The 27955-nt window shown below is 35.9% G+C and overlaps 1 protein-coding gene across 4 annotated transcripts in view; it reads right to left on the bottom strand.

Moving 5' to 3' along the window:
• Positions 1 to 27955, bottom strand: part of LOC306888429 (SH3 and multiple ankyrin repeat domains protein 3-like) — a 211001-nt gene that overhangs the window by 98016 nt on the left and 85030 nt on the right. For all 4 annotated transcript variants that reach the window (XR_013785750.1, XR_013785751.1, XM_079446722.1 and 1 more), the window contains exons 5-8: positions 15731 to 15839; positions 13908 to 14059; positions 9878 to 10045; positions 6392 to 6508 (exon numbers count right to left, since the gene is read on the bottom strand). Coding sequence is in view for 2 of the 4 variants with exons in the window: in XM_079446722.1 (XP_079302848.1) it covers positions 6392 to 6508; positions 9878 to 10045; positions 13908 to 14059; positions 15731 to 15839 (546 nt within the window). In the remaining 2 variants the exon portion in view is untranslated. The remainder of the gene's footprint in view (positions 1 to 6391; positions 6509 to 9877; positions 10046 to 13907; positions 14060 to 15730; positions 15840 to 27955) is intronic.

Below are 27955 nucleotides of genomic sequence, written 5' to 3'. Positions count from 1 at the left end.
TTCTGCCCTATTGATCCATTTAAAGGACACAAACATTCAGAACTGAAAAATATGCTATACACACTAATGTAAAACAATAAATCAGAAGTCATCAGAGCTGCAGCGGTCTGGAGAAACAGTATTATGAAAGCACAAACTCTACTGAATGTGGCCTTTTATGCCAGTGTGATGTTTCAATGGACTGAATGTCTGCTGGACCAAAGAGCAGCATGTGACCTCTAGTGGTGAAACTTTATAAGAACACAACTAAGAGACTATACTGGACATCCCTATCAGACTAGACTCACAGAGACAGATGGAATGAAGTCGCCATAAAGTCTGATTCACTTTGCAGCTCGTTTTGGCCATGAACTGTCAACTTACTGTAGACAGAACGAGGTTGTCACAGTGTCTTCTTCTTATGAAATGTTTAGTGGGTGGGTCCGTATGAAAAATACCACGCTAATAATACACCAGTATACATTAAAGCGATAAATCAATCAAATAGTGGCTATAAACAAGACATGAAAAATAAGTTTGATAAGAAATGCTGTTCAGCAAAAAATTATAAATGCTCATAATATTCAACACACTAGCAATCGTTAGTGTAAATAGCCTTTGCCAACAAGATGGGCTATTTGCACTTAGTGTAAATAGACACTCCGTAAAATTATTAGACTAATATTTATAACCTTATTACGGACTGGTTTTGCGAGAGAACGTAAAAGTTTTGTGAGGGAGCGCAAAGTTTGTCAAGGGAACGCAAAACATTTGAAAAATATTTTTTCCTCCCACTCCGAATTTTTTCCACTCACCCCGAATTTTTCACCCCACCATGTCCCATGAAGGACTCCGTACTAGCCATATTTAAACCACACTGTAAAAAAAAAAAAAAAAAAAAAGAAAGTTGAGCCAACTTAAAATTTTAAGGCAACCAGTTTCAGCAGATTTTTGAGTTTTCTCAACTTGTTGATTAAAGTTTATACAACAAAAAGTTGAGAATCTCCTACAAAAATAAGTTCTCAAAAATCTGCTGAAGCCTTAAAATGTTAAGTTGGCTCAATTTCTTTTTTTTTTTTTTTTACAGTGCATGTTCATACATTTTAACTGAATTCATTTTTTTCAAAGTTTTTAATGGTTTTTAATTAACAGATGTATTCTGATTCTAAGCAGTTTGAATAAATGCATTTTGAAAATATGATTAAGTAAACTCAAACAGACGCAAACAGTCAATAATAAATTATGCCATTATTTTGTTTATTAATTTGAAATTAATGCCAAAATCTTACCCGTTTCATTTATGCAAAACTGACAAATGTACATTTTAAGTTTTATTAGTTTATGTTAAAACTGTGTAATCAAAATGCATGGAAATGTTATATGCAATTCAAATGCATACATTAGGCCTAAATCAGACTAATATATCTACAGGACATACAGCAAATTAGAAAAAACTAAAGTAGCCCTGACCATAAAATATTAATTTTTGGACATTATTATTTAGATATTTAAAGAGCAATTTACCTTGAGATTTAGCTTTAGACAGATTTAGCTAACGTCTATGATTTTGTATTATATTATACTATTTATTAATATATTATATTTTTTTTTTATTATTATTGTTGTTTTTTTTGGTTACATTTTAATACATTTAAGTACTGAGTAATATTAATTAAGTACATACTTGCTATATGGTGAGGTTTAGGACTGGGGGTTACTTGAATGTAGTTATGAAAAATGTATTGTTGTTATAATAGTAATTACATGTAACAAGGACACGTAAAATAAAGTGTTACCTAATTTTTATTTTTTTCCGAAAACTGGTCCTTAAAGTATGAATGGAAACACACAAACTCACACAAACACATATTTGCCTAAACATGCATGGAGACTTGCAATTGACGGATAATGAGATATTTGATCATGGAGAGCGTGATGTAAGTGGCCGAACTGTAGCTTCTTCAGGTTTACGGTCTTCCCTTTTGGACATTTGGTCCCCACAAAGAGAGCGAAACCTGACCTCCCACACACAGACAAATCTCATCAGCCTTCCTATTATCCGTAGCTGTGAATTCACCCTTCTGTTCCACATCAGGTGGTCATCTCTTCCTTTCACCTCCTCCTGCTCTCCTCATCGTTTTGGCACTATTACATACTCTCTCTGTCTCTTCTTCCATCATTGCTCTCGTAGATTTTCCCTCGTCTATCCAGTAATGCCTCTCTCCTCGGGCTGATACGTCCTCTCTCAGAGTCTCTCAGAATCGATCCATTCTAACATCTCCTCTGAGCCTGAGCTAAACATCCACAGAGAGTCCTTAAAACTCGCTATCACTGCTGAGCACTCGTAGAAAAGAGCGCACACACATACACACGCATTTACCTACTTCATGACAGATTTAGCAACTCCTGAGCATGCTTTTTAAGAATTGTCTTTCAAGTATGACAAATTGACCTTAAAGTACAAAACTCACACAAACTCATACCAACATGTGTTTGTCTTTGTTACCTACCTGAAAACTTCACTTGCTCTTAAGTTAAGCTAATTATACACTTATAGGATCTACTGCTTTATATATTTTATATATGTTATATATAAACACACAGACTTATACAAACACCTAGAAATACTGTATGAATGGGGATTTCAAAATGTCTTATAAAACAACATATTTGAATTATATTACTATGTAATACACCGAAATATTGTATAAACATACTAGTTGACCATAAAATACATCTTCTGGACATTTTTCATTCAATCTGTCAGACATCAAAGGATGTCTCAAAGGATTTTAAAAAGACCAAGTTCATTTTTGAGGACATTTTCTAGAAAATTTGTCAAAAGTATGGCAAGAAATTGCTATTTCATATATGCTTGTAAACTGATTGTAAACTGACATCTAACTGATTTTAAATTGAGCTTATGATTAAACAAATAAATTATTCTTTTTATATTACACTGTAAATATAGAAGCCATACCACTATAACACAAATTTGGGCATTATTCAATTTCTTCTGTTTGAGAATGTCCACAAAAAAGCTTTTGACAGACTTAGTTTACCTCCAAGCGCTTCTCTTACCCTTAAAGTAGGCTAATTCTAAATATAATGATGGGATATACAGCAAGTTATAAAAATACACTATCCCTGACTGTAAGATACAACTTCTGGACATTATTTAAACATCATTTTGCTGACTTGTGCAGAATTTTTCTTTCGAAAACACCAAAAAAAGGAGTTTTGAAAGATTTAGCTAACTTCTGAGGATATCTTATAGAATTTTTTTTCTGACAGCAATCTCCAGCATTTTGTTTTCCATTTTTGCCAGGACACTTCCGATTGAGTGATAAAAAAAATCAATCAATCAATCAATCAATCAATCAATCAATCAATCAATCAATCAATCATTTAACTATCTTGCTATATAGTTATATATTATTGAAACTTACTAATTGACTATATTAGATATCATTTGGACATACTTTTACATCATTGAATCTTTTAAAGATTAATTTGTCCTTTAGAAAACGTCTCTAACAGGATCTTTTTGACAGACTTCTGACAGACATCTGAGAACATTTTCTAGCAAATTTGTTTCTAAAGAACAGCACATAGAAAAACAGTCAGTAACAGTCTTTTGCTGTATTTGTTGCGTGTGATTTTCCTTGCTGTCTCAGCAGCTCTGCTTCTTGTTGCAGTGCGTTTGTCACACGGCTCTTAACACATCTGTGCTGTCAGAAAGATGGGAGATGCCTGGCGCTGTGCATGTGAGTTTGTGTTTGAGATGTGGCGATTGAGACAAACATTTCTAGCCAAACTTGAAGAAATGAAGTTATAGAAAATAATTAGACGTCAACGGCTGAACTATGATCTAAGATCTTTCTGTAATACTCAGAGTACTAGTTTTATGTTTCAGAAGTGGAGGTCATTGCGTGGTGTCCTCCTTTCTTCATGTTTTTGTTGTTTAGATGTTATTGATCTGTTTGGAACTGACTTCATCCAGACTGGATGTTACATTAGTGCAGGTCAGCTGTAGTTTAATCTCATTATAATGAGCTGAATGAAGACAAACAGAAACCACTGCTGTAAAATTAGTACTCTCTCTCTCTCTCACACACACACACACATAAAAAATGGAGACTTAACATAGACTTTGAATTGTTGTAAAAGATCGCGAGTGAAAACAAAAGAAAAAGAAAAGCTTACAGCGGCATGAGTCGTGACTGTCATGTTAGCCTGATGGGACCAAACTTCCTCTGAAAGTGATTTAAGAAGACAGTACCCAGATTTGATGACTACAATAAGATTTCACTTTTACTGTGAATAAAAGTTTGGTAGGCTACTATGAGATGGATGGACTAAATGTTATATAATTCAGATGGGCTACCTGTTATTTTTATGGTATATCAAAAAGTGTATATTTTTAAATGTTGGTGCATTTTACCAGTTTATACCATACTTTCAAAACAAAAATTAAAATAGGAAAAATATGCAATATGAAAATAATTTAAGAAAAAAATAAAAAAAATAAACTGTTAAACAGTTAACAGTTTTTTCTAAAAAAAAAAAAAAAAAATCTGGAAAAAGGTCTTATATTCGGGTCAATACGGTAATAAGAAATGTTTCTTAAGCAGCAAAATATGCATATCAGAATGATTTCTGAAGGATCATGTATGAAGGTTCGAAATTCAGCTTTACCATCACAGGAAAAAATTACATTTTAAAATATATTGAAATTAGTGCTATCAAACGATTAATCGTGATTAATCGCATTCCAAAATAAAAAAAAAGTTTTTGTTTACATAATATATGTATGTGTACTGTGTATATTTATTATGTATATATAAATACACACATACAGTACATATTTTGAGAATATTTACATATATATACATTTATATATTTATATTTATAGGTTTCATCGGGCGCAACGCGTCTGGCCCCAAGTTAATGGGAAGTTAAGTCTTTGTTTATGGTTAAAAACATACAGTATACAGTTTTTAAATTTCACAAACAATTTCTAGGCTATTTGTTAAAATATATTCAATTACACACTGGCTGTCATAGCATGTTTCATAACAAATTAATTTAAACATATATTAAATAACATTAAGACTAACAGGTTTCATAAAATATAATGAGTATATGGTGTAATATTTCGCGAAATGCTCGTGACATTTTATTTCCACGCTGTTTGTTGATGTCTTTCTGCAGTTTAAACACTGATTGAGTGATTAGGCATGAGATGTTCAGTCATGTTTATTCGTGTTAAAACTAGTAGTACAGAGGAAGGAATGATGGCGTTCACTCGCGCTCCGCTCTGCACAAGTCTGCGGCGCGTCACGGCTCAGACACGGGAACTGGAGCTCGAGTCAATGCTTGTGTCGGGTTTATACCAGTTTCTGAACCGTCCCAGAAGCGGCTCTACAAGGCGTTTATACAGTGATCTGGCATGCCACAAAGACTGTCAAAACGCCATTTATTATTTGAATTTCCTGAGAGAAAAAATAAATAACTGTATTCACATGCATACCGAGACTGCTAATGATATTTAAAATATTACTTTTTTTCCTCAAATAAATGTAGCTTTGGTGACTTGAGCAGAAGAGACTTCTTTCAAAATATTATTTTCATATTTAATGTCAAATATATTTTTTTGAAAAAATACTATAAACTCAAATTGGATTTATAGTACCTATAGTATATGTACTGTATATATTGTAAAACTGTTTATATTTATAGTATTATACATCAATCCAAAAAAACAAACAAACCTCAAAATAGCCAAAGTTCAGCCTATTAGTGGAACCAATATATCAGCCAGTCTTTATTTTAGAGCAGAAAATTGAGATGTACTGTAAAAGCAGGTTCACAGACGATTCAATCGCAATAACAGTTTCAAGAGAGAGAGAGAGAGAGAGAGAGAGAGAGAGAGAGAGAGAGAGAGAACAGCACATGTGAGTTCTGTAAATCCATGTGTTTTCAGGCGAGTCCTAAAGGACTGTCTTTGTGTTTGTGTGGGTGTGTGTTGCGGGAGCGTCCATTAATACTTAATAAGAGCAGAATTAAAATGCATGAGCCCGTCACACACACAAACACACAAACACGCACACACACCTGGGGATGAGATCACTCTTTGTGTTTCTGTGTGACTGCATGAACAATCTGTGACCTTGCTGCTTTGTATACGCTCATTAACTCTGATATTACAACATATTACACATTATAAAAATTGCTAATGCCACGTACATACAAATGTTTGCATCTGATTGTTTTTCCTGGCTGAAAAGAGCGCAGATATTCCAGGCAGTATGACTGAGTGTGTCCTTGTGGGTTCAGGCATCTGAGCCTGACGAGTGTGTATGCGTTGCTAAGCGAATGAATACAGTATGAGTAAATGAGTGTGTGTTACCTGGTTATAGAGAGCACACACGTGCAGGGCAGTGTTTCCAGAAGCGTTCTGAGCGCTCATGTCCGCTCCGTAGAAGAGCAGGTGTTCCAGATGCTGCACATGTCCGTGACGACAAGCCTGACGACACACAGACACAAACACATAAAAACATTGCATCGGTGTGGCTGTTTCCGTTTTGTGTCAATTTGCAGTCTGCACAGAACTGAAATCATGTTAATGAGTAAAACAATAGCTGCCGCCTCTCTCTTTCATGCACACACACCTCGCTCTCACATCCTGATGTTCTCGCTTTATGAAATGAGAAAGAGCAGAACTGTTTGCCTTTGTTTGGTGTTATCAATGTCACTTTTCTTTCCACATAATTCAAAACGTGTCCTCTCTGCATACTAATGGAGTGTGGGATGTAGAAAAACTGCTTTAAACTCTCTGCCTGAGAAAGAGCGGAAAAGAGAGAGAGAGATGGACACAGAGAGTGAGCGAGCGGGGCAGGATTAGTGACGGGGCATGTTTGGGACTCCCAAGGGCCCCCAGCTGTGAGATCCACGAAGTACCAATCGTTCTCCAGCACAGGGGCCAATTAACATTCACTGTTGCATTTGCTCATCTTTGGCCATGCAGTCTGGGAGAGGTCTTTGGTGTCTCCTGCGGTTTGAAAACATTTATATGGCTGTGCATGGTGACCCGCTGGATGCGCTGTCCAGATGCCCTTATGGTAATCCATCGCTGCTAACCAAGCTCAGCAACAAGAAATGTGTCGCTGGAATTACCACTGGACAGTGAGCCGCTACAGTGACTGACAAAATGTCCTGTTGCGCATGAAAGAGACAACTTTTGATTATTACTATTGTTGTTGTTAATGATAATATTGTGATATTATTACTATTAATAATAATAATAATAATAATACAAAAAAACATTGTTTTTATTTTATTGTTAATAAAATAATAACAATCATTATTATTATTAATAATAATATTATGATATTACTGTTAATAATAACGCTAACACCAATAATAATAATAATAATAAACTTAATTTAAAAACTTATTTTCCCTAAGTATTCAATATTTGTTGTTGATTACCGTCTTATATTATTACTGTTAGTAAAATAAAAATTATTATTATTAATGATAATATTATGAAATTACTGTTAACAACAACAATAATAAAATCAATTTAAAAAATCTTATCTTCCTGAAGTACTTAGATTTTACTAATAAATTTAATTCCTCTCAAAAAAAAAAAAAGGACACTGTAAGGCAATTTCAGGCAAACTGAAACATTTGCACAAAATATTTGTGAGAGATTATTTGATTTCCCTAAACGGATACAATTGGATTTTTATCAAGAAAAAAGGTTGAAAAAATATAATGATCTTTTTTGAATAATATAGACATTAAATGTACAATAAACTGTAGAATAACTCGTATCCATCATCTTGGATTTTTTTTTTCATTGAGCTTGTACCAATTAATGCATTCTGGGATTGCCTTATATTGCCTTTTAGCTGATATTAAAAGTTGGCTAAAAGTTACCTTAGAAGGCAACATAATTAAAATGCTGTCTATGTAGGCAGTGTAGGTTTTTCAACTGAGCTAATGTTAGCTTTACTTCAACAGTTCCACAGTGTGTTTGCATAGTAGGTTCGCTATCATTGTCAGAGCATAATGAGAGACAGAAAGAGACGGGAATAAATGTGTTCAGATTCACATTTAGCCATTCGTTCAGTGATGTGCAACATACACAGCCATTTAAAAACACACACTGACAGATGTGCAAGGATGACTTTCTAAACTAGAAAAACTAAAGTGAAAAGCAGTCTCATCGAGACACACACACTTGGCATTTGCTCGGGTTCTCTTTAGAAATGACAAGTGTAGGTCAGACAGATGGATGAGAACATTAGAAGGAAGGGAGAGTGGTGGAAAAATAAATATTACGATAGGAAATGTGCCCGCCTTCCCAAACACACACACAAATCAGCCCTGTCAACTACTGCTCTCCTTTCTGCCACACTAAAGGCAAGACTCCTGAGGGCAGTGTGTGGTGGTGAGGTGTAGGTAACATCGTTTAATAGCATGTCCATCACATTTTTGGGCCTTATCTAATTTTGGGAATGAGCCTCGGGTTAAACACTGTAAACTCACAGTGGCGTCATCGATACAGCTGTGTACACACACACACACACACACACAGTCCTATCTGACCCAGCAGCTCTGTCCACCCTAAGGGCATCTATGCCTCCATCCATCCATCCGTTTCGAGACGTGACACTCTCAGCTGCGGTAGCAAAATGACTGTTTTTCATAAACAGAAACGAGACCGCAAGCTCTCATCTTTCCTCTCAAAGCACGGCAAAAAGAAACAGAAGAATAGATTTGCATATCCTGAAGGAAATATCACTTGCTTGCAAAGCAGCAAAACAACATGTTTGCTGTAAAATAATACAAAAAAAGAAAAGAAAAGCCTGAGAAGACATGAGACAAGGGAGGAAGTGGATGTTTATCTGCTGGCGGTTGAATTTTAGATGCAATTAATGATTTATTTGATAATTGACTAATTTAAAGATTATTTAAAAGTCTAAGCAACTATACTATAAAAATAATAAGTCATTATTATCAGCAACATTAACACCGATATAAATTATATGGTACATAAAAAAATAAAATAAATAATAGTTATTATTATCTGCAAAGTTTACACCAATATTAATGTTATGTAGTACCATAATAATAATAATAGAATATGCATAGCTTCATTTATGTTTATTAACTTTGATATGTTGATAAAACAATTAATAATAATAATAATGTGTGTGAACATATGTTGTAGTTATTATGTAATAACTATATTATGTAACAACTATAATTGCTTATATACACACACACACACACACACACACACACAGTAATATTAATTCTATATTACATAATATTAAGAATGTATTATATATTTGTTCATTGGGAGTAATTATATTTTCACTAATAATAATACTAATTAATGTTCAAACAATAATATGTGTAAAATATATATATTAAATGATCTTTATTAATATTAGCATTAACATTAACACCAATATTGATATGTTTATATGAACAAAGATGGTATAAATAAAGCTATACAAAATGTCCTAATAAAGTCACGAGATAACTGGTGAACAAATCAGTCTTATTTACTTGCCAAAGCCAATTTTAAATCATAATTGACATATTGAATCATTATTTTCTGAATGACCCATTTTTGCAGCTTAAGGCGTCTTTACACAGTCGAGTTAAGTCTGCAAATTATACCTACTCTGACCTGGTCCTTAGTATCAAAGCAAACAGTTGTAATTGCTGTGGAAATGCATTTTTGCCATCTCTGAGTCTGAACACAGTTTGTGTAAATGCCACTTCAGAAGCACATCTATGCCACCTTTGCAGTATAAATTTGGCATTTGATTCATTAACCTTTGAGAACATGAACATGTTAAAACAAGTGTGTTACCTGGTGAATCTCCTGCCAGCCGTTCTCGTCCATGCAGCCCACCTGAGCGTGATCATGCAGCAGGAGCTCGCAGCAGTATGGGTCGCCCCCCACCATAGAGCTGTGATACAGAGGAGTCAGGCCACGGCTGTCCTTGTAATCCGGAGAGGCGCCCAGATCCATCAGCGTCTGCACACACACAAGTCATGTTCACTTCTCTCAATTATACCAATCAATTAGCCTGCCTCTTTTCTCCAAAACACTGCCCTTAATAGACAAGCCAGCAAACCCGATGTTGAAATCTGACAGGCCAAGAGTGCTTGTTTGGCTGCAAAAAAAAAGTTTGGCTGCAGCGCCCCACAGTCACATTCTTTTTTGCTTTTCACAGAGCCTTAGGCTGTCACCGAGACTATTTCAGTGATATCTGTCAAGTATTAGGACATTTTCTGCATGTTATTCCATAAAAAATAGCATATGGCATATCTTTGTGTTTCTCGCTCAAGGGCATAGTGGCGAAAGTTCAAGGATCGGCTCTTGTGGGGATTGACCCTATAACCTTACCAGTCGAGTAAGACTTTTGACTATCGGCATTAAGTCTGGAGCATTTTCCAACTTATCCTTGCAGATTTTCTGCTAGCTCCAACCGATTCTGTAATGCAATATGCATTAGGCGATCAGTGAATGGACTGTGGGTGTGCTATCTGAGACTGAGACTAGACGGCAACGGCCAAGCCGATTTATTAGCCGTGACAATCATTCAAGACTCATTTCATGAGTTCACATTCAAAAGGTACTGTATAATGAATAAGGGGAACAGTGTGGAAAAGGGTGAGGTCTGACATCAAGCTAAACCCCACCTGCACGTCAGACATACATAAGTAGAGAAAATAATGAAGGCTGACTTAAACAGTTGGGATTGGGAGACTGGGGCTAGTTGTCACAAGTTTTACTCCAGTGAATAGATCTCATCATCTCAGGGTAGGTTTGCGATTTACAGTCAATTTTTGTAGACATTTGAGAGAGGAAAATAAAAAAGTTAAATTTTTATTTAACACACACATTTATATTTATACATATATATACACATACACAGATTTATATTTATACATATATATATATATATATATATATATATATATATATATATATATATATATATATATATATATATACACACACACACTCACACACCCACTTTATTAGGTACACCTGTTCAATTGTTTGGTAACACAAATTGCTAATCAGTCAATCACATGGCAGCAACTCAATGCATTTAGGCATCTAGATGTGGAGAAGACCACTTGCTGAAGTTCAAACAGAGCATCAGAATGGGGACGAAAGGGGATTTAAGTGACTTTGAACGTGGAATGGTTGTTGGTGCCAGACGGGCTGGTCTGAGAAACTGCTGATCTACTGGGATTTTCATGCACAACCATCTCTAGGGTTTACAGAGAATGGTCCGAAAAAGGGAAAATATCCAGTGAGCGGCAGTTGTGTGACGAAAATGCCTTGTTGATGTCAGAGGTCAGAGGAGAATGGGCAGACTGGTTAGAGATGATAGAAAGGCAACAGTAACTCAAATAACCACTCGTTACAACCAAGGTATGTAGAACACCATCTCTGAACACACAACACGTCGAACCCTGAAGCAGGTGGGCTACAGCAGCAGAAGACCACACCAGGTGCCGCTCCTGTCAGCTAAGAACAGGAAACGCAGGCTACAATTCGCACAGCTTCACCAAAATTGGACAATAGAAGACTGGAAAAACGTTGCTTGGTCTGATGAGTCTCGATTTCTGCTGCGACATTCAGATGGTAGGGTCAGAATTTGGCATAAAGAACATGAAAGCATGGATCCATCCTGCCTTGTCTCAACGGTTCAGGCTGGTGGTGGTGGTGTAATGGTGTGGGGGATATTTTCTTGGCACACTTTGGGCCCCTTAGTACCAATTGAGCATTGTTTAAATGCCACAGCCTTCCTGAGTATTGTTGCTGACCATGTCCATCCCTTTATTACTACAGTGCACCCATCTTCTGATGGCTACTTCCAGCAGGATAATGCACCATGTCACAGCTCAAATCATCTCAGACTGGTTTCTTGAACATGACAATGAGTTCACTTTACTCAAATGGCTTCCACAGTCACCAGATCTCAATCCAACAGAGCACCTTTGGGATGTGGTGGAACGGGAGAATCGCATCATGGATGTGCAGCCGACAAATCTGCAGCAACTGCGTGATGCTATCATGTCAATATGGGCCAAAATCTCTGAGGAATGTTTCCAACACCTTGTTGAATCTATGCCACGAAAGAATTAAGGCAGTTCTGAAGGCAAAAGGGGGTCCAACCCGCTACTAGCAAGGTGTCCCTAATAAAGTGGCCAGTGAGTGTATATACACAGTCAAACCAAAAGTTATTCAGACACCAGATATAATTTTTTATATTTTATTACTAGTGGGTGCAGGACATAGTTCATTAATGTAAGTGAGGATTGCAAAATAAAATGTAACAAATTATTTCCAAAAGTTCATACAGTTGACTACCAGTAAACTTGATAAAAAATTTGGGACCAAAAATTATTCAGACACTTTGACCTGACGATGTTTCGCTTCAGTGTTTTTTCTTTAATTGCTAATGCAAACTTTTTACACCACAGACTGAACAACATTAAACATTGCTTGGTTGATCTAAATTGGTATTATCTAATTGTGTTCTTAAATTTAACAGTTGACAGCTATTCAACCTAATTCATTACATACCTTTCTATCAAAGTTATCTGACATTATCAACATTGAATTTGTTCTGACACAGTTTAACTCTGAAATGTTGTCATATTTTATTACCATTTTCTACACTATAGAGAATAAACTGTGATACTGTGAAAAATGTTGAAGGTGTCTGAATAAATTTTGATTTGACTATATATGTGTGTGTGTACTGAGTATATATGAGCAATATCACACGAGTAGCAGTGCAATATGGCTGTATATCGGCATGGCTATGATTTGGTCGTAAATTTGAAGCAAAATGTATAAAATGTATTTATTAATTTGAATTGGCCAACAAATAGTGTAATTAATAAATTGCACTAAAGTTATAGTATGACAGTAAAAAAAATAGAGTTATGAATTAGGTTTTCGAAACCAACATAAAAACAATGCTGATTTAATTAAAATGTTATAGTTACTGAGATACCACATTGTGACAACTACCCTGGTAGCCTCTCTTTATCCTTAAAGGGGTCATCGGATGCAAAATTCACTTTACAAGCTGTTTGAACATAAATGTGTGTTGGAAGTATGATGTAGTTCTGTACAGTACAGTATTAACGTTACATTCATTTTGAAGTGAATGCGCCGATCCCCGATCTGCCTAAATGCGTCTATGTTCGCGCGAATCATTCGTGATCCAGCTTCTACAGAAGAAGCGAATATAACGTTTTTTTTAATGAATCTTTGCAAATCGCCTTTCCTAATAACGTGCTAGTTAGCCAGTTTTGCGGCTAAAATATACAGTATTGCTCGTCACCCCATGGAAGAGAGGGGCGGGGTCAGCAGAGTCATGAGCATTTAAAGGGACATGGACTAAAAAACGGCTTGATGAAAACAGAGCTGATTTCGACAGGGTAAAGGAGGTGTTTTTTTACACTATTGAGAACTTTTAACCAAAGTATGTTATAGACTTTTCATTAAGACCCTAAATAATCATATCAACTTGTGGAAAATGGGCATCCGATGACCCCTTTAATGTTGTGATCAATACTTCAGTGACATATAAAAACAACACTGATATGCCTCTTTGAGTTGAACTTCAGATGACACATCAGATGTGTAAGAGTCCTCTGCTCCAGCAAAAGATCTGCTCTGATCATTAGAAAACACAGCAAGCTTTTATAAAGCCTGGTGTCAATGAATGCTTTTCATCTTTGTGCCACTCTATGACTCATGTCTGGACAGACACACACACCTCTGATGTCTCTTTCAAGTATGTATGATAACTCCTCGACAATTCCCTCATATTGTCGGCAGGACGAGTGTGTGCACTACTCACAATAAGTGCCGTGTGGTTCTTGGTGCGGACTGCTTTGTGAAGGGCAGTTATGCCGTCTCTGGTCCTGAAATCCAGGTGAGCTCCTCCATTCTTCAGAACCTTTATGAGCTCTGCACAACCTTCCAGCTGCGACGCCATTGTCAATGGACATTCTGAGCACAGAGAAACAACAGTTGACATGTTTGGTGCATTTCTGATCCGTTTTATAGGAATGCTTTGACAAAAGACTTGCTTTCTTCCATGAAATACAGTAGGAGATGTTTTGAAGAATGTTCACACTGCTCTTTTTTAAACAACTACAGGGACTGTCAAGAGTTTTTTTGTTTTTTTTAAAAGGTGTTTTTGGAGCTTGATGGGCCCTGAAAAAGTTTGCAAAAGAGTCACAGGTTTGAAACAATATGACAACAAAATTTTCATATTTGGGTGAAGTGTCTTTTTAAGCCTATTGTATTTTGATTCCATCTTTCTCTTCCGGTCTCTTTCTTTCTTTCAAATGTCAAGGATACATGGATTGCGATCAAATTGTTTAGCTTCTGTCTCCAGACAGTTTAACACTGACTGTGAGCTGCTGCACAACCTGGAGGTCGCAGCCATAACAATTACATGTGTGTATACAGTACAAACACAAACTCTTCAATTCCTGTCCATCACCGTGGCTAGAGGTCAGTTTTAACCAGTTCCAAACAAACGCATGAATAAATCTGAATAAGTATGAGGGAATTTGCATAGAAGGTGATCTTATCTTCCCAGCATGCACTGGGAGAGGTCAGACGTGATTGCACTAGTCATTCATGCAGAACAATCTGTCCCTTTCTTTCACTCTAATTGAAAACTGAAATGAGGATATTTAAGTTCTCAATGTTTAAGTACTGAATGAGACTAAAATGATCACCAGGTGACAGGTGATCAAATTTCTATCAAAATTATTGACTGAAAATGATTCCTGAACACATGTAAATAGGGGATTCTTTGACTAGGGATGCTTTTAACTACTAGAACACTGAAATTACTTTAAACTATATTTTTTATTTATGTTAAAACCTTTAACACATGTATGGAAAAAGATCTGATGTTTTGATCAACCTTCAAGCGGATTTTGCAAATTAATGTGCGATGAGTTGCATTTTTGACATAGTATGTGATGCCAATGACATTTTTTGAGAAGTTGAATTAAGATAAAATGTTAATATAAGTTAGCTAGCAGTGAATTAACCTAAAATAAAATAAATTGATGACTAATGAATTAAAATTCAGCAAAACTAACAAAAATACTCAAATTTTTTACTACTACTAATAAATATGTTTTTTTTTTTATATTTCTCGTCACTTCTCATTTCAAATGAAACTAAAAATTATTTTTTTTTAATGCATGCTTTGATGATAAAGGAAGCAGTATTAGGGAACAAAAATTCTAAAACAACCAACCGTACATAAATAAAAAATTATTTGAAACCAACCTTTCCACATTTGTAAAAACATTATTAACATCTTTTAAGGGGCCAAAAAGATCATCAAAGCGAACAACCACACAAATATGATTCAAATGGATACCCACTATTACCGTACAGCATGCAAGAGTGCTTCAGTTCAAATTCAGCTGCTGTTGACTGACCCAGAGCCAAGAGATAAACGCTGAGAGATCGGGTCATAGCACCAATTTAACAGTACCGAGCAAAGTCAACATGTACGCGCACACAAACACACACACACACACACACACACACACACACACACACACACACACACACACACACACACACACAGAGTTGGGCATTTGGAAGATGTTAGTGAATTTACTTTTTGGGAAAGATGGTGTCGCTTACCTCCAGTCTCTGGGTCGTGGAAGTTTGGGTCGAGCCCTTTCTCCAGAAACTTTGATACCTTCTCAACATTCCTTTGCTGAACATATTCCATAAACTTCTTCAAGTTAGCCTGAGGGAATGAGAAAAAACGAGAGAAAGAGAGACGGAGAGAGATGTGAGGCAAGTTGAATAATGCAAAAGTAGGATAAAAGCAAAAACAGGCGAGTTTTCCCAAGCGGAAGAAACAGAGATGGAATAAAACTCCACAGTACTCCACAGAAAGGACTTAATTTTAGATTTTCGGAGACACACAGACAAAAGCCTTAATAAATACATTAGAAAATCTGTTGATGCTGCAATCCTGATTCACTATATATATATATATATATATATATATATATATATATATATATATATATATATATATATATATATATATATATATATATATATATATATACACACAGTGCCGTCAAAAGGTTTTTGCCCCTCTCTGTTTTTTAATTTTTTGCATATTTGTAACACTTAAAAGATTCAGATCAAACTAATTTTAATATTACACAAAGCTAATGCAAGTAAATACAATATACAGTTTTTAAATGATGATTTCATTTATTAAGGGAAAAAAGCTGTCCAAACCTACCTGGCACTACGTGAAAAATCAATTGCCCCCTCCTGTTAAATCATGAAAGATCTGTGATTAACCACATTATTTTGGAAAGCTGAATTAAATTTCACTAGCCAAACCCAAAACTGATTACTGTCAGTCCTGTTTAATCAAGAAATCACTTAAATAGAACCTGTCTGACAAAGTAAATCATGCTTAAAGAGCAACACATCATGCCGCGATCTAAAGAAATTCAAGAACAGATGAGAAACAAAATAGTTAACATGTACAGTGGGGAAAAATTTTTTTGATCCCCTGCTGATTTTGTACGTTTGCCCTCTGACAAAGAAATGATCAGCCTATAATTTTAATGGTAGGTTTATTTTAACAGTGAGAGACAGAATAACAACAACAACAACAACAAAAAATCTAGAAAAATGCAATTCAAAAAATTTATAAATCGATTTGCATTTTAATGAGTCAAATAAGTATTTGACCCCTTCGCAAAACATGACTTTAGTACTTGGTGGCAAAACCCTTGTTGGCAATCACAGAGATCAGACGTTTCTTGTAGTTGGCCACCAGGTTTGCACACATCTCTGGAGGGATTTTATCCCACTCCTCTTTGCAGATCCTCTCCAAGTCATTAAGGTTTTGAGGCTGACGTTTGGCTCAAACCTTCAGGACCCTCCACAGATTTTCTATAGGATTAAGGTCTGGAGACTGGCAAGGCCACTCCAGGACCTTAATGTGCTTCTTCTTGAGCCACTCCTTTGTTGCCTTGGCCGTGTGTTTTGGGTCATTGTCATATGGCCCCGTCCATCGTCCCTTTGATGCGGTGCCATTGTCCTGTCCCCTTAGCAGAAAAACACCCCCAGAGCAGAATGTTTCCACCTCCATGTTTGACAGTGGGGATGGTGTTCTTGGGGTCATAGGCAGCATTCCTCCTCCTCCAAACACGGCGAGTTGAGTTGATGCCAAAGAGCTGGATTTTGGTCTCATCTGACCCCAACACTTTCACCCACTTCTCCTCTGAATCATTGGCAAACTACAGACAGGGGCCTGTACATGTGCTTTCTTGAGCAGGGGGACCTTGCGGGCGCTGCAGGATTTCAGTCCTTCACGGCGTCGTGTTACCAATTGTTTTCTTGGTGCCTATGGTCCCTGCTGCCTTGAGATCATTTACAAGATCCTCCCGTGTAGTTCTGGGCTGATTCCTCACCGTTCTCATGATCATTGAAACTCCACGAGGTGAGATCTTGAATGGAGCCCCAGTCCGAGGGAGACTGACAGTTATTTTGTGTTTCTTCCATTTGCGAATAATCACACCAGCTGTTGTCACCTTCTCACCAAGCTGCTTGTCGATGGTCTTGTAGCCCATTCCATCCTTGTGTAGGTCTACAATCTTGTCCCTGACATCCTTGGACAGCTCTTTGGTCTTGGCCATGGTGGAGAGTTTGGAATCTGATTGATTGATTGCTTCTGTGGACAGGTTGTCTTTTATACAGGTAACAAACTGAGATTAGGAGCAATCCCTTTAAGAGAGTGCTCCTAATCTCAGCTTCTTACCTGTATAAAAGACACCTGGGAGCCAGAAATCTTGCTGATCGATAGGGGATCAAATACTTTTTTGACTCATTAAAATGCAAATCAATTTATAACTTTTTTGAAATGCGATTTTCTGGATTTTGTTGTTGTTATTCTGTCTCTCACTGTTCAAATAAACCTACCATTAAAATGATAGACTGATCATTTCTTTGTCAGTGGGCAAATGTACAAAATCAGCAGGGGATCAAATAATTTTTTCCCCCACTGTATCAGTCTGGAAAGGGTTATAAAGCCATTTCTAAGGCTTTGGGACTCCAGCGAACCAAGGTGAAAGCCATTATCCACAAATGGAGAAAACTTGTAACAGACCAAAATTACTCTAAGAGGGTGCAATGACGACTCATCCAGGAGGTCATAAAAGAGCCCAGAACAACATTTAAAGAACCGCAGGCCTCACTTGCCTCAATTAAAGTCAGCGTTCATGATTCAACAATAAGAAAGAGACTGCATTCATGGGAGAGATCCAAGGAAAAAGCCACTGCTGACCAAAAAGAACACAAAGGCTCATCTCACATTTGGCAAAAAATATCTTGTCTTTTGGGCAAATATTCTGTGGACTGATGAGAAGGTGGAAGGTGGAAGGTGTGTCCCCCGTTACATCTGGCGTAAAACCAACACAGCATTTCATAAAAAGAACATCATACCAACAGTCAAACATGGTGGTGGTAGTGTGATGATCTGGGGCTGCTTTGCAGCTTCAGGACCTGGATAACTTGCCATAATTGATAGAACCACGAATTCTGCACTCTATCAGAAAATCCTGAAGGAGAATGTCCAGCCATCAGTTTGTAACCTCAAGCTCAAGCGCACTTGGGTCGTGCAGCAGGACAATGATCCCAAACACACCAGCAAGTCCACTTCTGAATGGCCGAAGAAAAACAAAATTAAGCTTTTTGAGTGGCAAAATCAAAGTCCGGACTTAAATCCGATTGAGATGCTGTGGCATGACCTTAAACAGTCCATTAATGCTAGAAAAACCTCCAATGTGCCTGAATTAAAACAATTCTGCAAAGAAGAGTGGGCCAAAATTCCTCCACAGCGATGTGAAAGAATCATTGCCAGTTATCGCAAATGCTTGATTGCAGTTGTTACTGCAAAGGGTGGCACAACCAGCTATTAGGCAATTACTTTTTCACGTAGTGCCAGGCAGTTTTGGACAGCTTTTTTTCCTTAATAAATGAAATCATTATTTCAAAACTGCATTTTGTATTTATTTGGGTTATCTTTGAGTAATATTTAAATTTGTTTGATGATCTGAATCATTCAAGTGTGACAAATATGCAAAAAAAAAAAAAAAAAAAACAGGAAAGGGGCAAAAACATTTTCACATCACTGTATATGTATGTATCCACATCTGCTGGCCAAACGTTTCTTAGAGATTCTCAATTGTAAAATCTGTGGCACATCAAACTAATAATAAAAAACAAAAACATTACTATAAAAATATAGCCTCTTAACTAATCATCCAAAAAGAAGGTGCCTATTAATAATAAGTCAAAAAACATTTAGTAGTAATAAAAAAACTACATAGTTATAAATATTTAAGCAATGTAACATTTAAAAACTTATCATCATAAAACTGATTGAGATTTTGAAGTGGTTTAAAAAAATAGTAGGTTAAGTTGGAAATAAAAAAGATTGTTGTAGTGTTTTACAAGAAATTATTTATACTCTAAAAAATTTATTTAACGTTATTTTCCATTTCTTTGTAATTACTTGTGAAATTTGCTAGCAATTAGTGTGAAAACTGTTCCATAATTTTTTTCTGTGCATTAATCATACTAAATAACAGTTAAATATTAACAACAAATATAATATTGAAGCAATATAACATTCAAAAACTTCCAATAAAATTTCTGAGACTTTAATAAGAAAATAGCAAGCTAATTTAAACAAAAGAAAATTGTAGTATTAAAGTGTTGGTTTGGTGTTCGTAGTGTAATGTAAATGCTACACCAGAACTCAAAATGCTATTTAAGCGCGATAAATAAATAAATAAAAATGCAAAATTGCAAATGCAAAGACTTTGTCTCCTCCTTTCAGAAGTCCAGCATACGTCGCTGAGCGCAACATATAGTATGACATTAATGTAGCTCTATCTTACCATCTCTAGTCTTGCAGCCTGTTACATAAAACCCTCAGAAGATCGAAGCTGGCCAAACACACACGCACTCTCACACATGCATACACACACACACACACACCACACACTCTTTCTCTCTCTCACACCTGTCCCCTGCCAAAATCAAGTAAAAGGCGTGGGTTTCTCACCATGTGTGGCGTTAGCTGATCTCCTGCGTCTTCATCTACTCTCATGTGCTTCAAGTCATCACACCGCCCTGATTCCACCCCGGCACACTACCATCTGAGCATCTCCGTCTCTCACACACACACACTCACACATGCTCTCCGCAGCTCCGCCTTTCCATGCGGTGAATATTAGAAACTAACTCGCTCTGTCCTCTCTCGCTCTCGGCCACTCAGGCTGTTGTTATGGAGATGGGATACAAAAGAATTGTTGGCAAAGAGAGAGAGACAGAGAGAAAGAGTGAGAGTTGTGTGTTTGTGTGTGAGTCGACCGTAAAACCTCTAGTGGTTATTTGATGCGCGTAATCTCATTGCATGGTGGAAAACCAAACAGCTTTTCTGCTATGAGAAGAACAAATCATAATATAATACAGTTTCTCTCTGTCTTTTACTTGTTTCCCCTCCACATACTGAATAATATTTCCACAGATTTTCAGATAGAGTACAAATACTGCCTCGCTTGCACTGAAACCTGACTCAATTACATTAGCTGGATGGCTCATATCTTAACAGTAGTTGAACAATATTATGGATAATGAAAGTTACAAGTCTGCCAATGGTACATGATGGGTTCATATTTTACTAGCTACATGAAAACCCAAGATGTTGCAATAGTTGTTTCTTATTTTACATACACAACCATTCAAAAGTTTGGAGTCAGTAATATTCTTTGGAAACAATCAAAGATGTACTAAATTGATCAAAGGTGACATTTATAATGTTGCAAAAGATCTCTATTTCAAACAAATGCTGCTCTTTTGAATGGTTTTAAATGCTGATGATAATAGGAAAGGTTTCATGAGTGGCAAATCAGCATATTAGAATGATATCTGAAGTATCATGTGACACTGGAGTAACGATGCTGAAAACTCAGGTTTGCATCACAGAAATAAATGACATTTTAAAATGTCATAAGGAAAACAGATCTAATAATATTTGTCAATATTCTGCACTATTCTATATGTAGTGCCTGAGTAATGTTTGGAAAAATTACTAATGTTTGTTTATTGAAAAAAAAAAACACCTTTAAAATATTGTTCTAGATTAAACTGATTCAACAGCATTTGTGGGAAAAAAATAATTTTGACTTGTCCCTTCTTTAAAACAAGAAAATTATGTTTTACAGTGAGGAACTTACAATGGAAGTAAATAGAGAATATGCAATATGTGATTTTAATGTGAAGAAAAAGGAAACATTCTAGTTTAGGGACCAATTCTCACTAAACAACTTGCTTATTACTATTAGAATTCATATTAATATCATATAAGCTGTTTATTATTATTTATAAAGCACATATTGATGCCTTATTCTGTATGATCATATTTTAGATCCCTTAACAACTACCTTAGTTTGAGGCAAATTTGTACTTAATAGTTAGTAACTGAAAAAAAACACTTACTAAGCTTTTCTGTGTAAAGTCGCCTTGACAAAATGACACCTAAAAACTCAAGTAATATAAAAATAATAAATACACTCGTACACAATTATTATTTGTGGTTAATGCTGTTGATTGAGCTTAAACTTCACACACATATGCCCGAGTACAGAGTGTGTAGTGTGTATTTACTGTGTGTAAACATCATTTGGGACACAACTATTGAAGTCAGATGCTTGCGGCGGGTGATGCAAGTTCTGTTCTGCATCATGTACTAATTTCAGTTCCCTCTCTTTCTCTTTCTCACTGCATTAATCACATCATTTGTGTAAATCATGGTGGTCATTTGTTAAAGTTTTTCTTTTTTAATCAAGCCTATTTATGAAATTATATATTGATACACATCCAACATGCAGTCAAGCAGTTGTCTCTGGAGAGCTCTTGGTCAGTCTGAAACAGATGTGACATATATGGGCCATCTACAGCTCAGAGAAAGAGAGCCTGAAACAAACACATACACCTTCACAGCCGCTCGGTTGCATCAACGAAGCATTTCCTGCGTTATGTAGATGAATATTGTCGAGTGTAACACAATGAAATGATGAAATACATCAGACTGGAATCTGTAATACAACAGCAGCCCTCGAGTAAAGCACAAAGAAACATTTTTACGAACGAAACTGTAAAATCAATGAACGTTTCAAGACTGCAAAATGAACCTATTGCTTAACATTTGAGAACAATTACAGCACAAACAAACATCAATGTGAAAGTGGGCATCACTTAACTCTCAAGTGCTCCAAACTCAAATTCCCATCATGCATCTTTTTTATTGCCTAAATCGACATTATTGTCTCTGAAAACAAACTTGTTCTGAATCAGTCGTGTGGGGTTTTTTGCCAATGCAACCAGACACAATTAACTATATTGGTTTAATTAAACCAACTGCTATCTAACCTTTATTTTAGTTGCTAATCACAATTTTGTATGCCCATCTATGGCTGTATCCGTGCAGATACTGGACTGTTCTGACACTGGTTGTTTTGGACTGGATGGAAGCTCAGAGATGATTTCCAGATGTGAGGATCACCATCCAAGCCATGGCATCATTTCAAAACGGGGATCTCACCCATTCAGGCTTTACAATGCCAGGCCACATGCTGGCATTCAGAGCGTGCGTACGGCACCGTCCCTTAGGCAGGAGCAGATGAACTCGGAGTTCAGATCTAAAGAGAACACAGGACTGTGACTAATCTGAGAGAGACTGCTGCTGACAACCACGTGAGGGCTTTCTATGACTGCTTCAACCACTGCTGAAGACAGTCAAAACAACAGCAATAAGATATTCATACATAGATAATGTAAGATTTAATAAAGACTGAGTTCAGCCAAATATTCAATAACATACAAACGTTTGTGTTCTGCAACAACAACAACAGCGTTTATTTATAGAGCACATTTAATCACAACAGAGGTTGACCAAAGTGCTTTACAAAGAATAAAACACAAATAAAATAAGAGAAACAAGGACATCGACAGACAAGTAAAATCAACAGAGTACAGTAAAAAACCCAGGAAACATACTAAGGAATGCAGGGTGAAAAAATATGTCTTTAAATAGGATTTAAAAACACTAATAGATGGGGCACGTCTGATAAAGGGAGGAAGGCTATTCCAAAGCTTCAGTCCTGCAGTAGCGAAGGTATGATCACCACGATTTTTAAGTTTAACTCTAGGGACTATGAGTAGGCCAAGGTCACACGATCTCAAGGTTCTGGACAGGGAATACGGAAACAACAAATCGGTTAAGTATTGAGGAGACAGATTATTGAGGGCTTTGTAAACAAATAATAAAATTTTTAAATCAATCCTATACTTGACAGGAAGCCAGTGTAGGGACATTAAAATAGGCGTAATATGTTCATATTTTCGCTTCACTTCAAGCAGTCTAGCGGCTGCATTCTGAACTAACTGAAGACTGAAGAGAAATTGAAGACTGAGAAATACCAGAATACAAAGAGTTACAATAATCAAGCCGAGATGTTATGAAGGCATGGATAGCTATTTCAAGATTTTTCCTAAATAGGAAGGGCTTAGCTTTACCGAGAAGGCGAAGTTGATAAAAACATGACAACTATAGCTGAAAACTGTTTATCAAACTTTAAACTGGAGTCAAATAACTGGCACATTGTGTATTGTGGAGTAAGGAAACCAAGGTCAAAATTAAAATTTTAGCATTTTCCCTAGGACCAAACTAAATAAAATTTCTGATTTCTGCAAGATTTTTTAATGGTTTTGAAAGAAGTCTCGTGTCCACCAAGGCTGCATTTATTTGTTCAGAAACACAGTAATATTGTGACATCTTATTACAATTTAAAATAGTTGTTTTCTATTTGAATATATTTTAAATGTAATTTATTCCTGTGATGCAAAGCTGAATTTTCAGCATCATTCCTCCAGTCTTCAGTGTCACATGATCCTTCATTCTTCATTTATTACAGACAACTTTTTATTACAAACTAAATTTTTGAATATTTTTACATTAAGAACTTTTTTAATTCCTAAGAACAATATTGTCTTCACAATATTCCCTATACAGTGAAAAATGGTGTATCAGAAAATATTTTTTGCTTAATCTATAAATGTACAACATCGAACCAAAGAACCTTTATTTTGAGTCTCCTGAGTCTCAGACTTCCAAGTCAGTTTCTACTTATGAGGAAATCATTATAATGTGATGCATGTTCGGGATGTTTAAAGACAGAATAAATTAGATGTGTTTTGAAATAGTAATATTTATTTTCTCGTTTGTACTTCCCAAGAAAAAGTGATTTAGCACTATTGCAACTAAATAAAGAGCCAAGCAATTTTGGCAAGCAATATTGCTATTCTTCATCAACAGTACACAATGTACTAAACGAAACTGTACAGTCAACATCCAAAATTACAGCTCAATATGATAAACAACAATTTGCTTATGCCATTATTCATAGTTCACAACAACACAACTTGGAAAAATTGAAAAATCATAAGTTTCAACAGTGGAATAAGGTGATGCCGCTAATGCATGTTCATTGAAATATAATAATTCCAACGCCACTTTTATTTTAAGGAATAATATTAAATACAAAGTAAAAAAAAGGAATATATATATATATATATATATATATATATATATATATATATATATATATATATATATATATATATATATATATATATATATTTAATAGCAGATTGTTTAGCATGAATCAACAAGAATGGTACCAAAATATCATAGATTAATAGCTAATGCAGTATCCTGTGCCTAGCTTATTGCCTAGTTAGTCAGAACTGTCAACTCAGTTTTATCAATTAGGTGACATATGAGAAATGAACTGTGACAAGACTCCACAATATACAGCATTTACTTGTCAGGACACATCACTGTCAACATACATGCAAATGGCATGATAAGATGACTAACTTCTATGATATGTGCTGCTCTTCTATGATATACGTAGACTAATTATACTAACATGAGTAAGTAGACATAGAATACAAAATTCACTCTGTGAAAAGTAAACATCAACAATATAATGTGTAAAACCAGAGCCTCATTTCACTATTCATGGATTTTGTATGTTAAAACAAGAATAAGCAATTAAACTGTTTATCCATAATTGTATGTTGAAAAACAATTGCAAATGGAAGAACTTGGGTTTAGCCTGATCGTCTTAAGGGAAGCCATTAGTCAAGAAATTTGAGGGAAATATGTTGATGCCAAAAGCGAAGGGACAAACCAGCAGCAGATAATAAATGAAAGGCAATTAAATCTCATTGGCTTCCAAGAAACAATTTGAACATCTGGAGCTTCGAGAGACGCCAAATGTTTGCGCCAAAGATAGTGGAAGACCACACTTGTGTAGAAATACATTACATTTTTTTTTAACCTGACCACAGAAATAGAATAAGGCTATAAAACGACAATTTGCCTGAAAATGGGTGGGGCTTAGGACTTTGAGCACTATCTTTCTCTCAGACATTTGTTCATGAAATTTAACTAAAAAGAATATAACACTAATAATGGTTTCAGAAAATATGGCGGAATCATTCCAAATCTCATTTTCTACTGTACAAATTCATAAATGAATGAGATTTTTATTTATAAAACACAAACCTGACTGACAAAAACAACCAATAATTATTAATAAACAACATTTTGCTGCCCAGTGAACCTGAAACTGCTCCTCTCTTGGTGTCTTTTCTTATCTGCTTTTCAAAATCTCCCAGAAAATTCAGGGCAAAAACTGGTAAATGGCACTGAAAGGGCCATCCCAAAACATAAATTACTACTTTCACATCGCTAGTCAGTGAACACTCATCTCCAACAGAGCATTAGTGCATAACACTATGAATGCAAGTTATGCCTGAGCATACAGATGTAGTTCCCTTCCCCCAGAGCACGGCTGTACTTTGCGTACCACTGAATCCGGGTTAGGGCAGTGTCAGTGCCCGCAGGGCGATTTTTGCCACACCACTAAACTAAGTGACCCACACAGAGCAGCAACCATTCTGGCCAAAGAAGTCATATTCACAGCTACACACCCTCTATACAAACCCTGCTACCACAGGAAAAGAGGCCACTTTAAGGCAGAGGTCTATTGTATATTATTTAAGAGCCTAACCCACCGTTTTGGGGTTTATATGCGTGTCAGTATGAAATATGCAGGAACATGATAGAGCCATACATGCAGAGAGAGAAGAAGTGACAGAACAGGGAAAATGGATGAGAGGGATCATGATGAGAAGGATGGAAAGGACAGGAAAAACACAGAACAAGGATAGAAATATTCAAAATAATTTCTTTTATTTGAAATTGATTTTTTTGTAACAATGTAAATGTCTTTACTGTGACATTTGATCAATTTAATGCATCCTTGTGGAATAGAAGGACTAAAGTAATAGTTCACCCAGAAAGTTACCATTTGCTGAAAATTTTCCCTCATGCCATCCAAGATGTAGCTGAGGTTGTTTCTTCATCAGAGCATATTAGAAAAAATTAGCATTAAATCAATTGCTCACCAATGGATTCTCTATAGTGAATGGGTGCCGTCAGAATGAGGGTACAAACAGCTGATAAAAACATCACAATAATCCACATGACTCCAGTCCATCAATTAACTTGTGCCTTGTGAAGTGAAAAAGCTACAGTACGTGTTTGTAAGAAACAACTGTCGATTATGGCCAAAATAACAGTCCATAATCCATAATAATGCTTCCTCCAGTGAATAAGTCCATTCCCTGTTATCCTTTTACATTCACCAATATATTTGTTTAGAAATGTCTTGGACTGTTTTTGCTTGTAAACAGTGCTTGATCTATGAAGATACAATTGACGGCTCTCATTCTGACGGCACCCATTCACTGCAGAGAATCCACTGGTGAGCAAGTGATGTAATGTTAAATTTCTCCAAACCTGTTCCAATGAAGAAACAAACTCTTGAATGAGGGTGAATAAACAATCACCAAATTTTTATTTTTAGGTGGACAATTTCTTACTTCTTACTTTTGAACAGTAGTGTACATGACGAAATGCAATCACGTGCATAACATCCACATTTGTTATCTAACTGTTTATAATACTGTGAAAAAGCACTGACCTTGTAGACAAAAGTGCTAATACACCACACCAAATTACATGAATAATTCAGTGAGCTTACATGTCTAATGCATGTAAGGTCATATATGTATTACAGAGAGTTTAGAGATGCAGTTTGAATGTGTATGTAATTAAACTCATTGGTTTAATGTGTTGTGTGTGTTCCTTTGGGGCGTTACAATTAAAGAGCCAGATGCATAAATAACAAATTACATATTAACTCCTGTGATCATGTGATGCATTGGTAGTATATTAGGGCTCTGTGTGTGTGTGTGTGTGTGTGTGTGTGTGTGTGTGAACTACACGCATGTGCACAGACATTCCTGATTCATGACCATAATTTAGCTCCTCTTAATTTTCAAAAGATGAGTTGTGTTGCTAGGGTAACCTAACGGTAACACATCACTCACCTTAACAGCTCATGTTCTACTGCTATAATGAGCTTTACACTCACCGAGTCTCTCAAACGTTCATGTCACTATCTGAAACGGGAACTTTTCCTTCCATAACCCTAACAGGTGCATTTTTACAATTAAACAGTATATTTATCATTTAAAAAAAAATAAAAGAATGTATTAAATTTTTCAAAATACATTTATGTTACCAAAAGGTTTCAAATAAGTGCTGTTCTTTTGAACTGTATATTCAATATCTGAAAATATATTTACATGAACTCTTTTCTGTGCACTTAAGGTAACAAATTATTA

The sequence above is a fragment of the Barbus barbus genome, assembly GCF_936440315.1.
Source record: "Barbus barbus genome assembly, chromosome: 22".
Lineage (NCBI taxonomy): Eukaryota > Metazoa > Chordata > Actinopteri > Cypriniformes > Cyprinidae > Barbus > Barbus barbus.
Note: the sequence above shows the minus strand (reverse complement) of the source record. Positions and strands in the feature narration are given on the sequence as shown.